Raw genomic sequence first — 15,255 nt, forward strand, 5'->3', positions numbered from 1 at the left:
TCCCTGACAGAAAAAAATTAATAAAAGCAATCAAAACCTCCTAAGATATGAAAAAATAAAGCATCTGTACAATATAATACAATAGTTTAAGTAGTAGCACTATTCTAGAATTAAACACAAAAAGCCTTAATCAAAGAATTATATGTGCAATGAGACTACTTACCAAATAAATAGAATACGTAACTCCAATCTACATAATAGCATATTATACCAGACAAGGGAAGTGAGACAACTGTTCCTAGCTGTGCACCTACAAATTAAAGATTTTTTAAAAAATGCTGACAGCATGTATCTTAGTAAACAAATTATTTATCAAGTGTGTCTAAAATAACATCTGAGTTAAGGATAAGGCCTGCATTACAGTGAGCCATGGTTACAAGTACCAGGAAGAATACAGGATATGGGAAGGGAGGAAATTCATAGCCCTGCAAGTTCTTCTTGGGGCCACCCCACAGTCAACCATGGTCAAAACTAAAAATATGCATGAAATCTTACCTGCATATGAAATACTAAGGAGTTTACTGCGTTCTAATGGAGGAGCCCAATTAGACCACATGGCATGCATGGCTGGAAACGTTACACCCTGGAAAATATATTTGCTTATAATGTAATATATACATGAAATATATATGTGTAATATATATCTTTCTGCCAACCTAGCAGTTCGAAAGCACGTAAAAATGCAAGTAGAAAAATAGGGACCACTACGGTGGGAAGGTAACAGCGTTCCGTGTGCCTTTGGCATCTAGTCATGCCGGCCACATGACCATGGAGACGTCCTCGGACAAGAGCTGGCTCTTCGGCTTTGAAACGGAGATGAGCACCGGCCCCTAGAGTTGGAAACGACTAGCACGCATGTGCGGGGGAACCTTTACCTTTACTATATATCTATATTACAAAAACAAGATAGCATTCATTGGTAAAATATTTTATTTTAATGAAATGCTTCTCTTCAATAAATCCTGGGAAAGTATTGGTTTGAAGCTGTTGTTTTAAGCACATGCACATTACCTGAAGACCAATTAAGCAGAACTAATTTCTTGCCCATCATAATCCTTCAGATGAAAATGTTTTGTGGATAATTATACTGAATGCTCAATTTTTACCAAGTCTTAGCCACCAAAATATTCAATCTTGACCAAAAATATTGATATGTAATGAAGCATGATGTAATGCAATCAGTCAGTGAAACTTTATAAAAAAAACCCTTATTCTTAAATTAAGCTAGATCGCCCAGCAAAAGTAATGCAGAATTTAAAATGAAAATGAATAAGCAATAATGTTTAAGATGAAAAGGCATCCAAAGATGCAAAGGGATAAGCCGTTTTATGATCTGCTTCTAATCTTTGGTTGTTCACTAGGGTGATGAATTCTATGAGCAGAGTCTATTCTTACAACAGCTGTTGCTTTGGATGCCTCTCAAGAACACTAAACAATATTTTATTCTGGCCAACTCTTCAATGTTTTACTTTGCTGATACTCCTATGAGTGGATGTATTTGTTATTTTATTTATTAAATTTTTATGCCACCCATCTCCCGTACAAGGTAACTCTGGGCATAATTTTACATTATGAATCTGATTTGATGATTAAATGTGATCCAAAATACTGAGAGCTGCCTTGAAAATGATTAGCTGTGGGGAAAAAGAAAGCCCTCCATTTAATCCTGTAAGGCACGGATGAAGCTGAAATTTGCCAAAAAAAGAAAATGGCATTAAATGCAGAATTCCACTGAGGATTTGGATTTCCTGATTACGTGCCATCAAGTTGGTGTCAACTCTTAGTAACCATTTTGTTAAAATCTTCTCCAGAACAATTTTATATTGCCTATCCCCATGTGGATTCATGGTAACAGACAAGAATGGTTTACCACTGCTTCTCCCAGCAGTATGGAATGATGCCTTTGCCAGTGTCACTAAAGTGACCTTTTGTCTTTGACATCTTATATCATTGTTGCCTGATACAGAGACTGCTCACTTTAGTTGAGTAACTGGGATGACCTTTGTGCCTTCGCTTTGGGGATTTATGTTCTTGGCATTCTTTGTTCATCACTCCCAGGACCACCTTCTACCACTATGAGGCAGCAGGACTGGAGGGGGTTGGATTACTTTTGTACAGAACGGTGTACCACTCTTTATATCTATGATTTTTCACAAAGATGGCGCTTTATACTTTATACAATACACTTGTCCTTACAAATGATACAGTTGCACTCACAAAAAACCACATTATTTTCACAATGTGTTTCACATAATTTTCATGCGAAACACAGGAGAACTGAGGGAAAAGAGGAAACCGTCAAGTCCATGTCCAAGATGCTACAAGTTCTGTGACAAGACTAAGAGAGTGAGGAGCCAGGAGCTACTCATGTCAGAAAACTATGAAGAGTGGTGGTCATTTATTCACTTGGTGTTTCCCCTTCTTTCCCATTGTTTAGCCAACATCAAAGGAAAAGCAAGAGATTACCTCGCCCAGACCTTCCAAAACCCTGACGGCTATGAGGAATCCAGCTCCTAAATCTGCTGCTAACGGTGTGAACAAGGTGAAAACAGCAGTACCCAAGATGCCAAAGCCCAGCAGCAGCTTTGCCCCAAATTGGCGTGCCAGATATCCTCCAGGAACTTGAGTAATGATGTAGCCATAGAAAAAGGAGCCAAGGATCCAGCCTTGCATTTCAGCATCCCAAGGATAGCTTTTTCCCTAAAAAGAAAAGAGGAAGAGGCAGGCAGGTCTGGTCAATATTTTATACATCATAAGAGAAAAAAAAAAGAAAGAAAGAAAAAGAAAGAAAGAAAGAAAGTATTGTGTTTTCCCACATGAGCATTTGTGGAATTTGCTTCCTGTTACAGCCTGGTTAACAAATCCCATTTTCTGTAACAGTGATCTCCGTGATCATTAGTATGACACATGAAAAAAAGCTTCTTACAAAGTATATCCACTACAAAACCCTTTTTTTTGGTACTGTTTGGTGATGAGCACCGGCCCCTAGAGTCGGAAACGACTAGCACACATGTGCGGGGGAACCTTTACCTTTACTAATTCATTTCATTTCATTTCATTTATTATATTTGTATACCGCCCTTCTCCCGAAGGACTCAGGGCGGTGAACAGGGCACATAAAAAATACAGAATACAAAAATTAAAAAAGAATTAAATAAGAGCCCGAGCTAAAAACAGTAGAATAATAAAAATCCCCAATAAAAACCCCAGCACATCCCCCATCAGGCCAGGCCAGCTTGCTCAAATAGGTCGGTCTTCAGACCGCGTTGGAAGGAGCGGAGGTCAGGTGCCATCCGGAGCTCAACCGGCAGCTGATTCCATAAAGCCGGGGCGCCCACAGAGAAGACCCTCCCCCTAGGGGCCACCAGCTGACATTCTCTGACCAGTGGCACCCTGAGGAGGCCCTCTCTGTGGGAACGCACAGGGCGGAGGGAAGTTGACGCCGGCAGCAGGTGATCCCCGAGGTACTCCAGACCCATGCCATGTAGGGCCTTAAAAACCATTACCAAAACCTTGTCAAAGAGAAAGTGCTATAGAATTGTTTTTAAATAATGTAAATAATATATACTTTGTTTTAAAATCCTTTTCTTCTTTGTCTTCCATTTTTATCAATGCATTCAACTGATTATGTTACCACGCTTGAAAATATAAGACATTGCATACTTTTGTTAGCAGTCCAAAGAGCACTGTTAAAGGCACAAAAATAAAATAAGTCTCTTATATTAAATCTGATCACTGATATATCTGTTCTCTGTCCCTGACCCAGGGTATTAGTCGAGCCTGACATATATCATGCTAAGATAAGGGATAGTCTATTAAGCATCATAATTGCAGTGTATCATAAATCTGTATAAGATAATGTTAAGTTTCATATGTTGTTAGCTTCCCAAGTCAGTAAGACACTACACTCCCTATGTATAGCACACATTTCATAAGGGGACTTATTCAAAACCAAAACTTGACATACAATGCAATCCTATACAAATTTCTCTGACTTGAGTTCCTTTGGATTCCTTGACCACTTACTCCCTGATTATATTTACAGGATTACATTCCAGTTAGAAATGTATAGATTAGTTATTATTATTATTATTTATTGAACTTAGTTACAACAGCAGAACATCTTTCCAGGTTTTTCACACAACAATGCATCTTTTGGAAGATTGAGGAACCAACATATGACATAAGACATTCTTCTTGAGAAAGGACAACAAATATTCTAGTTAATAAGAACTTGGAGAAGCCTATTGGCATTCGAGCCTTCTATTACAGATCTTAACAATTACTGTAGGTACAACTCACATTCTCAAAAATAAACTTGTTAAAATTACCGTAGTGTTAAGAGGAACTTTTGAAGTGGAAGAATGCTCTGGACACACATTTGAGGTGATGTTCTTGTTCAAGCTTATATTTGGTTGTATCATGTCCACGAGGGCAACACTTAAATTCACACGAAGTGCATACAAGAGGAAGAATCCAAAGAAGGCCCACATTGCTAAACTGAGGCGAGCAGAACACCATAATGGCACTAAAAGAAAAAGAAAACATGTAATTGTTAACAGCATTTCCTCCCAAAGGCAAAACCTTATAGTCCTGGTCAGCTGTAATATTTAACCAAATACAACACCATTAGGATTAGCCTATTCCCACAAGAAGCAAGACATTAAGCATTTTCTGCTCCATTTATCTCCATCAAAGAGCCCTAGTAGTGGATTAAATAAGACTGTACATGGGAGTAAGCAACTGATTCACAATAAAACAGACTTAATCAACAGAGGTAAATTATTATGATAGATCCTCATAGGACAAAAGAGGGTAGGAGAGCTGATGCTAGATTCACTATGATAAACTTTTGGATACAATTCTACACCTGTCTCCATCTCATCTCCAGACTACTAATATGAGCATGTTTTTATCAGCAAAGTTTCCCTTGGTTAAAATCAAGGCCTCCAAAGTAGAGACAGCAAGGTCACCACTAGCAGATAACCAGCTGTAGGCCTGGCTTCTGCTATCAGGTATGCAAGAAGCTAAATACATCAGGATAGGGAAAGCTCCTGGTGAAGCTTTAATTTTATCAAACATAGTGATAGGTTGGCTCCTGTTTGTTTATTCAGGTGTCAGAAGCATCACAATTAAAATAAGGCATTCTATATGACATGAATTCTAAAATATAAAATACAAGATTAGATAACTGGGCTCCTGTCTCCCCAGAGATCATATTTTACTATCCATAGACTCAAAGTGTTGAAAGACCTCTGCTTGAGCCCTCTCAGATGACATGATGCAATTATTCCTAGTGATGACTGATGACAAGAAGGAATGCAAACTGCAACACTTAAGAACTGAAAGTTAAGCTGAATTTACAGCTGTCTCTTAAAAATAATGTATTCATTAGCAGTATAAAAGCTGCAGCTAGCTTATACATTGTATTTGCTTGTTGGATTGATTGATATAGCCTTCCTTTTCACATAAGTGACCCTGGGTGGCTTACAAAGATTAAAATTATTGAAACAGCAAACTTTCAGGAAATTCAGAATAAGCACACCCTTTCCAGTAGCAATTTTTGGCAGAATTTATGCTAGAAATCTGTAGCTCCCCACCTCAATTTGTGGTACCATGATATTAATTGCTACCCATTTACTACTTGAGCTATTTTAGAAAGTGTAATGATTATTCATACACAGTAGTAATTGCTTTTTCTCTAATCCTTCCTGCCTTAAAAAAAGAATTTGCCTTTATAAATAACTAAAACCTTGAACGTTAAGCCAATGCATTCAAGATTAAAATCATATAGATGCAGGTTTCATTTTACAGGGAATCAAAGGGCTTTGGATTTTAAAAAATTCATTACACAATATTAGCAATAGCCTTCCTAGTTTTGTTTTAGGTAAAACAAAATAAAACTAAATGAATAGAACATAAATTTGATGCCATGTCTAGTCAACATTAGACATAAGGTCTAATAAATACAATCAAATAATAACTTTTATAAACTTCATGTTCTGTATATTATTCTTACAAAACTGAAATCAAGTATATTGTAAAGTCTATTGTTATTCTAGTACAATTATTCAAGGATGGGTCCAACTGGGATAAACAGGAAATAAGGAACATAAAATTATATTATTACAATTTAAAAAAAACATGAAGAACAATCTTCCTTTTTGAGAAGATATATATGTCTCAACACAGCACTTACTGCCCTAATATACAAATATACTCTACCATATTCGTCATCATCTTGTTTTAAATTAAAACAAAGAAAATACTATTTTTCTCTGGGGGGAAAAATAAGATAGCAAAATGCTTTTTTTTCATTTTGGGATTTTGACCTCTACCACTTAATATAAATAACCCTTCAAAAATAATTTCTTACCTCTTACATCTAAGGAAGTTTCCGTTTTTGCAACCAATCTTGTTTTCATATTCATATTTTATCATTTCCTAGTTACTGTTGTGCCGATTTCTTGAAATGCTCCAGAATCGGAACAGAACAGAAACTTCCTGCAACTTCTTCATTTGAGGAAGCTGTTGTTTATTTTTTCAAGCAGTCTAAACTAGACATAGAATATTCTTCACAGATAAGATCTTGCTGTTCCCATATAAAACGCTAATTACGTAACACTTTTTAATGCTAATGGCACTGTTATGCTGCTGTTCATTAGTGACGCTAACCTGAATCCACTGCTATTTTCTCCGATTACACTTACATTTCCCCCCCTCCCAGTTCTACTTCTCTGCTGGGTGTGGAATATCCTGTTGAACAGCTGCATTTTTTTTCCAGCAATTTCCTTCTAGATTTAAAAAACATTCCTTTTCATTCTCTATCGTTTCCTATGCGGATGTGTGTGCAGGTACACACCCACAAAATAGACATTTACTTTGTACTAAAGCTAAATCAATCTATATTTCTTAGCTCTATTTACAACTTAGTAACAATCTATCTTCGATGGTAGAGGACAGGAAGGCCTGGAGGAACATTGTCCATGGGGTCGCGATGGGTCGGACACGACTTTGCAGCTAACAACAACAACAATGATCTATCCATCACAAGCCGTTATTTGCTAGTGTGTGAACAAATCAACGACAATCACATGGGTTACACAGGCATGGAAAGAAAAGGAACTTGCTTTTATTTTGCCAGCGCCAATCCACACACACATATAAAGTTCTATCAGTATAATTTTTGCTGTTAAAAACTAAGAAATGAAGTTTTAGAGTGAAAAGGAGAAAGACACATATTTCGGTGGATTTTTTTTTAAAAAAATGCACTAATTGTAATGCTTTTTTTACATCTTGTCTTGTATAAAAATGACAATCATCTATGGTGACTCATAAGACTACATTGTTTAATAAGTTGTTAACTCAAGAGTTAACTGTGGCTTGCGGACTAGATAAACAGAGTGAAACAGCAGTCTGAAAGATATAAAAACTACCTCATCAGGGAGTCAAAGTCCCAGAATTCGGTGTCCAATAGCAACCAAGCAAATGCTTTAGAAGCTCAAAAATAAATCAAGTACATTATGATAAATACTGCAACTACACTGCAGTGCTAGTACCAGGGTAAGATAGTAAAGAAAATTCTATGTATACATTTTGTACGAACATATTTATCCTGTCATTCTTCTAAAAGTACACAATTGTATTCTTGTGTTAGCTGATTGACAGCAAGTAATCCTAAATCATCCATGGGAGAGCTTCACAGATTTGAATGAGGAATGTGCACAAACCATAAGAATCTGCCTAGTTGCTAATTTAATCATTCATAAAATACTAAATTTCACCACTAGTTACAAATCTTTAATATAATTTTGGGGCTAATTTGCTGACAACTTTTAAAACAATTATGCTCAGTAAATATTTAATTCAAAAACTAAGCTGGGATGAAACTTATTTCCTGATAACTACAGGTGGTCCTCATTTAATGATCACTCAGTGACTATTCAAACTTATGACGGTGATGAACAAGAGGTAGTTACAACTGGTCCTTGTATCTATGGCTCTTGCAGCATCCCATGGTCACATGATCATGATTGGCAACCTTTCCTGCCAGGTTGCCACAAGCAAAATCAATGGGGAAACTTGCAGGAAATTGAAAGGATTTCTGTGGCCCTCGCTAGGGGTAGGCAACCTTGGCTCTTTTATGACTGTGGACTTCAACTTCCAGAATTCCTGAGTCATAAAAGAGCCAAGGTTACTGACCCCTGCCCTAGCTAAATGACTGCTGCTGGAATTGCTGCTGCTAAACAGCACAGGTATATGGCTTTTCTACTTACAACCATGTTGCTTGACAACGGTTTCTGTTCCCAGTTAGCTTTGTTAAGCAAAGACTAGTTGTTAAGAACAGAACATTTAAATACTTTTCATTTTTAAGTTTAGTCCAGAACACTTTGACTGAAAATAAGTTCACTGTAATTAGAAGCTAGTGCTCTCAATCACTAAATTGTGACTTTGTATTTTAAATTAGTTTTCTGTGATAAGCACTATTTCCATTGTATTGCTATGTTTAATTATACATAAAACATATTGTTTGACATTCAAATATCCTAAGGTATTACCTCTTTATTTTAAACTTTTTTCTTTAAGCTTTTTTCTTTTATACCTCCAAACCACATAACCATAAACAAATTTTGAAATTCCACTTAGTTTTGAAAGAAGTTTGCCATGTGGTTTAACTGTCTGCTATTGGACAAAAGCAAAGTAAGCAATTTGAGCTAATTTGCTGCCCTAGCTAATTGCTAGGCTTTTGGTCTAGAACCATTGACGCAGGAGATTCAATTCTACACTTAGCCAAGGATGCTTTTGGGGTGAGTTGTCTGAGAAATACTTCAGTGTGCCTCACAAAGTTGCTCCAGAGATAAAATCAGTCATGTACATCAAAACTCCCAGTCCTCAATTATATTCTCAGATTTGCAATACTTTGCAAGATTATATGTGCACATTTAATGTAAAGGGTGATTGGTGATCCATTCAACCTGCCTTCATAAATGAATTTTGCCTTCTTTTGAATATGGATGCTGCATTTGTTTGATTATATTCTGGTATCCTCCTTTACATCTAAAATCAAAGTAAGTTATATAGATACATAACTTTTTCAGACCATGCTCCTGTGAATGTCATATCTCTATTTTACAATTTATTACATTTTTAAATGGTCCATCTTATCACCATCTTTGGTAAGGAATACTTCAAAAGTCTTTCAGGTCGTAGAATAACATCTTTCTCTACTTTTGGCAGAAAAATGCACAGACAGGAAGTTATCAGAAATTGAGCTTGACCTGAAGGAGAGGCTTTGCACAAAAAATAATTTGTTAAAATTACCTCTTTAAAGGAGAAAATTAAATAATTATTCATTCTCTATGCACCCCACTCAAGCCCTGAATGGTACAAACTTTTTAATATGAACTAAAAAAACCTTATGTTTTCAAAATAGATGTTTAGGAGGAATGTGTATTTCTTACAAAAAAAGCAATTTCAGATTCATCTTTTTCAATTTGACTACTTGCCTTTCAATATAAAAAAATTACAGAACAAGAAGAAAAAGGAATGTGCCATTCTTGTATTTAAATGGCAATATAGCAAATCCAGGTGAAAAAAGTAAAAATAAACTCAAAAATTAAGAATAGAAGAAAGTTCTACAAATTAACTGAAATATAAGGATTTTCGCCAAACGTTAAATTAAAAAAGGGCAAGGAAGGAAAAAAAAACAACAGAACTGCAAAACAGATTTCAATCTGTATACCCAGGACTATTCAGATATAACTAGCAAATATTTAATTCACAATTGCAGAGAAAAGCAAGCTAACATTTAGAATGCAAACTAAGAACACTAGCCGAACATGGATATTTGTTAATCTTCCTCCAAAAGAACTTTAGCAAAAATGGGAAGAAATATGTTTTTCAACTCCAACAAATGATGAAATTATTGACCTATGCAATAATTTCAAAACAAATTTTAGCTGAAAACCTGATGAAATATTGAAGGTAATTCTGTAAAGCAATAATTTTCACTGCATTCAACCTATTTTTGTTGTTGGATTTCCTTTGTACAATATGGGGGGAAAATGTGAAGATTATTATCTCTGCATTCAATCACTTAGTCGTTCAATGGATTTAGCAGGTTACAACCTGTTATTCCTTAATGATTAATCTGATGAATTACATTTATTAGTTATACAGAATGGAGAAGCAGAAATATAGTAAATTCTCAAAAGTTCGGTTACTGGCAAAGCCAATAAGCTTATGTATTAGAACTTCTCATCATGTTTTGGAATTCTGATAAACACTAGTTTCCCAGCAAGAGTGACCTTTTAAGAACATTAATTATCCTGAAGTATCTTATCGTTAGTTTCTCAGCAAGAGTAATCTTCTAAGAAGAAACTATCCTGAAGAAACTTATCACTCTTTAGTAAACCAATCACAGATATTTCCACAGACTACTGACTTCTAAAGGTATTCTATCTCAGTCTTGAGTGGTAATATTTTATCTTTAGTAATTTCTAGACTCAAATAGGATGAATCAACCCATTTTTCTCAATAGTTACTGGAATTTTCACTTTAACAATCATGGTAAAACTTTCTTGTTTGCTATCCCAGATAATTTTAAAAACAGGTCCTATGTGAATGCCAAAATAATGATCAAGTTTATTATTTTAATAATAGCTGCTACAGGAACAATTAAGCTACCGTATTTTCCGGCGTATAAGACGACCCCCTACATTTCCTGTTAAATTATAGGGTTTGGGCTATACTCGCCGTGTAAGACTACCCCTCTTCCAACGGACACCAAATAAAAATTAAAAAATATCAGATTTGATTTTAATATGGTAATTTTAATTCAAATGCTTATGACATGCAGGTACTTAGTAGGAAAACTGTCACTTATAAACATAAGGCTGTTTGTCATCAAACATGTAAACATAAAACAGTGCAAGTGGATTAAACTTTAATAACAACAAAAACAACAATAATAATAATAAGTTGGAAGGGACCTTGGAGGTCATCTAGTCCAACCCCCTGCTAAGGCAGGAAACCCTATACCATTTCAGACAAATGGCTGTCCAGTCTCTTCTTAAAAACTTCCAGTGTTGGAGCATTCACCACTTCTGGAGGCAGGTTGTTCCACTGGTTAATTGTTCTAACTGTCAGGAAGTTTCTCCTTAGTTCTAGGTTGCTTCTCTCCTTGAGTAGTTTCCATCCATTGCTTCTTGTCCTGCTTTCAGGTGCTTTGGAGAATAGCTTGGCTCCCTCTTCTTTGTGGCAGCCCCTGAGATATTGGATCACTGCTATCATGTCACCCCTCACCCTTCTCTTCGTTAAACTACACATACCCAATTCCAGCAACCGTTTCCTATTTTCCTAATTCACTTTTTCACTTTTCCTAATTCACTCTAAAGCTTTCCCTGCGCAGAGCCTTAAGTAACACCAGCTGCCTGCAATTAGTGCAGGTTCTCATCCCACCAGGCTCAAGGTTGAGTCAGCCTTCCATCCTTCCGAGGTAGGTAAAATGAGGACTCAGATTGTTGTGAGCAATAAGCTGACTTTGTAATAATGCTGCTTGTTGGGGGTGTGTGTGTGAAAGCTCTAATAAGCAGGCATATACATAGAATGAAGGCTATTGCTAAGCACATTGATTTGTGCTTTAAATTGTAAGCCACCCTGAGTCTTCGGAGAAGGGCGGGATATAAATGGGATTTTTAAAAAAAAGACCAAATGGGAGATCCGCTCCAGGTTTTCCAGCCAGCCCGCCCAGTTCCTGAGTCAAATGTGTCCTTAGAGCTAAGCAGCTGCTCTGGCTAGGCATTCTCCACCTGCCTTTCAAGTTGCTCTTGCATTCCCCACCTGCCTACAGCTGCTCTTCAACTTTAGAAGGAAAGATGCCCAGACCCCAGCCTGTAAAAAATCACAGACTGCAGCTTCTACTCCAATTGGTCCCGCTTTCCCTGCGCAGACTAAATGGAAGATCCGCTCCAGGTTTTCCAGCCAGCCCTGTCCCTAATGTTTCAGCACCCGGTGTATAAGACAACCCCTGACTTTTGAGAAGATTTTCATGGGTTAAAAAGTCGTCATACGCCGGAAACTACGGTATTCTAAGAAAACTAATGCAGATAGTTACTAGAAAATGTAATGATTATCCAACAATAATGGATAATTCTCTTCTCCCTTAGTTGAGATTTATATTTTTGAAGGTATTCTTACTTTCATTCCTTCACATTATTTCAAACTAAAGTATAAATACTTCTAAATAACTTTGACAAAGGTATCCTTCAAGATTTTCACTACATAAATTTCAACTGTCTGTTGAGAAAATTGGATTTAATTTGTTGCCATCTTCAGAATTAGTATTTGAATTTTTTTTTAAAATCCCATTTATATCCCGCCCTTCTCCGAAAACTCAGGGCGGCTTACAATCTAAAGCACAAATCAATGTGCTTAGCAATAGTCTTCATTCTATGTATATACCTGCTTATTAGGGCTTTGGGGGGGGGGCAAAGTCAGCTTGCTTGCTTGCTTATTTATTTATTTAAATTTCTATACCGCCCTATTCCCAAAGGACTCAGGGCAGTTTACAAACTGGGTCCTCATTTTATCTCTGATGGGATAAAAATTTCTTTTTTATTATGTGCTTGAGATAAAGTTAGGAGAGTACCTGTATATGTTTACATACTTTTCCATTGCTTGGTATAAAGAACATGTTAACATTAATTTAATATGCAAATTAAGGTCATAAGAAAATCTACTAGAAGTGATTTGCCCAGAATAACAATTTCCTATGTTATTTTTGGTATAACAACTGAAATTAATTGCTATTATTTATGAAAGGATTTTAAAGTTCTGCTATCATGTGAACATATTTCTACTATCAATAGAAAAACAGTCCCAGAATGTTTGTGTCTTTTATAATTCCATCATACTGAGCACATGTTCACTATTATTTTTAGTTTGAATGCCATTTTTTCACCCATTTAATAGTAAACAGTTATGCTATAATTTTATATTATGGCAGTAATCCATTTGGTTAAAATTGCAGTAACCATTTTTACCTCCCAATTTGAAAACAGAAAATTAGACTTTTTACTCCTTCTAAATATATATTTTTAGATTTTTTAAAAGGTAGAGATATTTTAAAAAACTCGCACATAATTTTCCTTTAGGCCCTAGGCTAGAGACAGTGATTGAGAACAATCTTACCAGTTTGTCTTTTAACTGAATGTGATGTGTGGAAGTTTTGATTATAGTCATAAAAATGTTGGCACTAATTAATGTAAGTGGGGGTGTTAAAACATTATCCACAATGAATGAATTTGGACAACACACCTAAATTAGTTTGATGCTAACTGATTTATTTGATGATCCAGCAAAGCCAGATGGTTTATATGAGTCACTTGTTTCCTTGGTGTGCACTTGGCTTCCCCATTCTGGTCTCATTTTATCTTTATATGCAACTTTTGAGCCCTCTCTTTGGCTATAGATCTACAAATTATAATAGATTTGGAAATGCAAGTTAAATTACAAGGTAGCAAATAAAAGTAAACCGTATTTTATTCCACATTCTATGTAGCCTTAAGTAATATGACTTCTTCTTTATTATATGTAGTTTATGTGTTGTGTGTGTATACTTATATTTAGTTCACCATGAACATGTCTTGAAATATTTGTGTTGAAATAAATTGGGCATTTCCCAGCAACAGAAGTTATGTCTTCTGAATCCTTACCAAATTATGCCCCGCATGTGGGAAAACATTGCAATCATTTATTCTTTACATGGAAATGACAAGAGAAGCCATGTATGGAAGTAACCAGACAATAACTAGAGTGACCCAACAGTAAGATGTAAGGCAGCTTCTTCTACTAACGAATTAAACTGATGGGAAAATGTATCATGGCACAAAGCATCCTGACCTGCAGGCAAAACTATGCTATTTTTTTTTAACAGAATTAGTGACCATTCCCAATAGGGGAAGATGGAAGTGGGCCTGTCTTGCTAACATCTCACAGAGCTTTTACACCCCACATTTCCTTTTACTACATCTGCCTAAATATCAGGTGTCTCAAATTCGGTCGTCCACCACTTTGGGTGCCTCTGCTCCGATAGCAACATGTTCCCTGAATGACTCAGGAGTTAGCACCGCTGAATCCAGCGGGATTCATTCTTGGAGGGTTAAGCCGTGGTTACTGTGGTTTTGTTAGTGACCAGGCGCCCACCAGAACACGGATCTTTCTTCAGTGCCACCAAGTTAAGAGGCGAAAAGAGACTCCTTCAGTGGTGATTCTTACCCTCTTTGGCGCCGGGTTGAGAGTTGGACAGTAAAAGCGGAGCACGGTCCTCCTCGTCTTCTGCCTCTTCTGGCTTCGAAGTCCGCATATCGCCTTGCTCCGGATTCCAGAGAACCCCGCCGGCTGGTCCCCCCTCGTCTCCCGGGCTAGAAAAACAAAGTCCCAGGAGCCGGCACGTGATCTCTAGCACGTGACCTGCAAGCGGGCAGAATTATGACTCGTCTCAGGATTCAGCTCCACCGGCCGGCTTTTCTTCCTGGCCCGCTTCCCGTACTCGGCCATCTTTAGTACTGGCATTCCGTCTTCTGCTTGGTCAAAGGAAAGGTGGGGGGCGGGATTTGCGGATTCCGCAATCGGCCGTGGAAACCGCGAAGGGTGTCCCTACCTGCAATGCTAATAAATGTGTTGATCCCGTGAGCATTCATGGGGCAGAAGTAGAAGTGAAAAGTCAAAGAGAGGCAAAGAGGGACTTGGCCCGTAGTTTCAGTAGGTGGCGGCACCTGTCCCTGATTGCTAGAAATTAAATACTTATTGGAAAAAGTTTTTTTTTAACAAAATAGAAGATCCTAAGATGGACTTGGATATACTGTATTTTACTGGATTCTGTGTAGTCCAAAGGCAATTTTTCATTTACAGACGTGCTCAGCAACTCGGATGGTTCTTTAAAGCTTGTGTATGAAATATCGTATTTCTAACATATTCACAAAAGACATAAGGTGCAGAAATTATAATCATAAAAAAGTTTATTCTAGACGATGATAAGCATTTGCTAGAATAAATAGCAAATGCAAAATAGCAAATGCATACTTTTCCACAAACGTCATTTTTTGCATTACCACTTCTTGTTTAGAAAAGATGTTTATTTAAAACATTTATATAGCTGTCAATTTTTTAATCAACAGTGGGTTCCAATCAAAAATCAAAAGACAGGATTAAATGAGATAAATCTCTATCTTTGCACTGGCTTCTTTCAATTGC

At 36.7% G+C, this 15,255-nt stretch overlaps 1 protein-coding gene across 5 annotated transcripts in view; it reads right to left on the bottom strand.

The window, feature by feature from the left end:
• SLC17A5 (solute carrier family 17 member 5) overlaps positions 1 to 14,461 on the bottom strand; it is a 34,942-nt gene extending 20,481 nt beyond the window's left edge. For 3 of the 5 annotated variants that reach the window (XR_014024580.1, XM_081313490.1, XM_081313489.1), the window contains exons 1-5: positions 14,278 to 14,461; positions 4,332 to 4,528; positions 2,467 to 2,700; positions 496 to 583; positions 164 to 250 (exon numbers count right to left, since the gene is read on the bottom strand). Coding sequence is in view for 4 of the 5 variants with exons in the window: in XM_081313490.1 (XP_081169616.1) it covers positions 164 to 250; positions 496 to 583; positions 2,467 to 2,700; positions 4,332 to 4,528; positions 14,278 to 14,365 (694 nt within the window). In the remaining variant the exon portion in view is untranslated. Of the gene's footprint in view, positions 1 to 163; positions 251 to 495; positions 584 to 2,466; positions 2,701 to 4,331; positions 4,529 to 6,376; positions 6,606 to 14,277 lie in introns of those variants that run through there. The other 2 variants (XM_081313491.1, XM_081313492.1) reach the window with 2 other exon arrangements.
• Positions 14,462 to 15,255: the final 794 nt, after the last annotated feature.

This window comes from Vipera berus (assembly GCF_964194415.1).
Source record: "Vipera berus genome assembly, chromosome: 1".
NCBI classification, from domain to species: Eukaryota; Metazoa; Chordata; class Lepidosauria; order Squamata; family Viperidae; genus Vipera; species Vipera berus.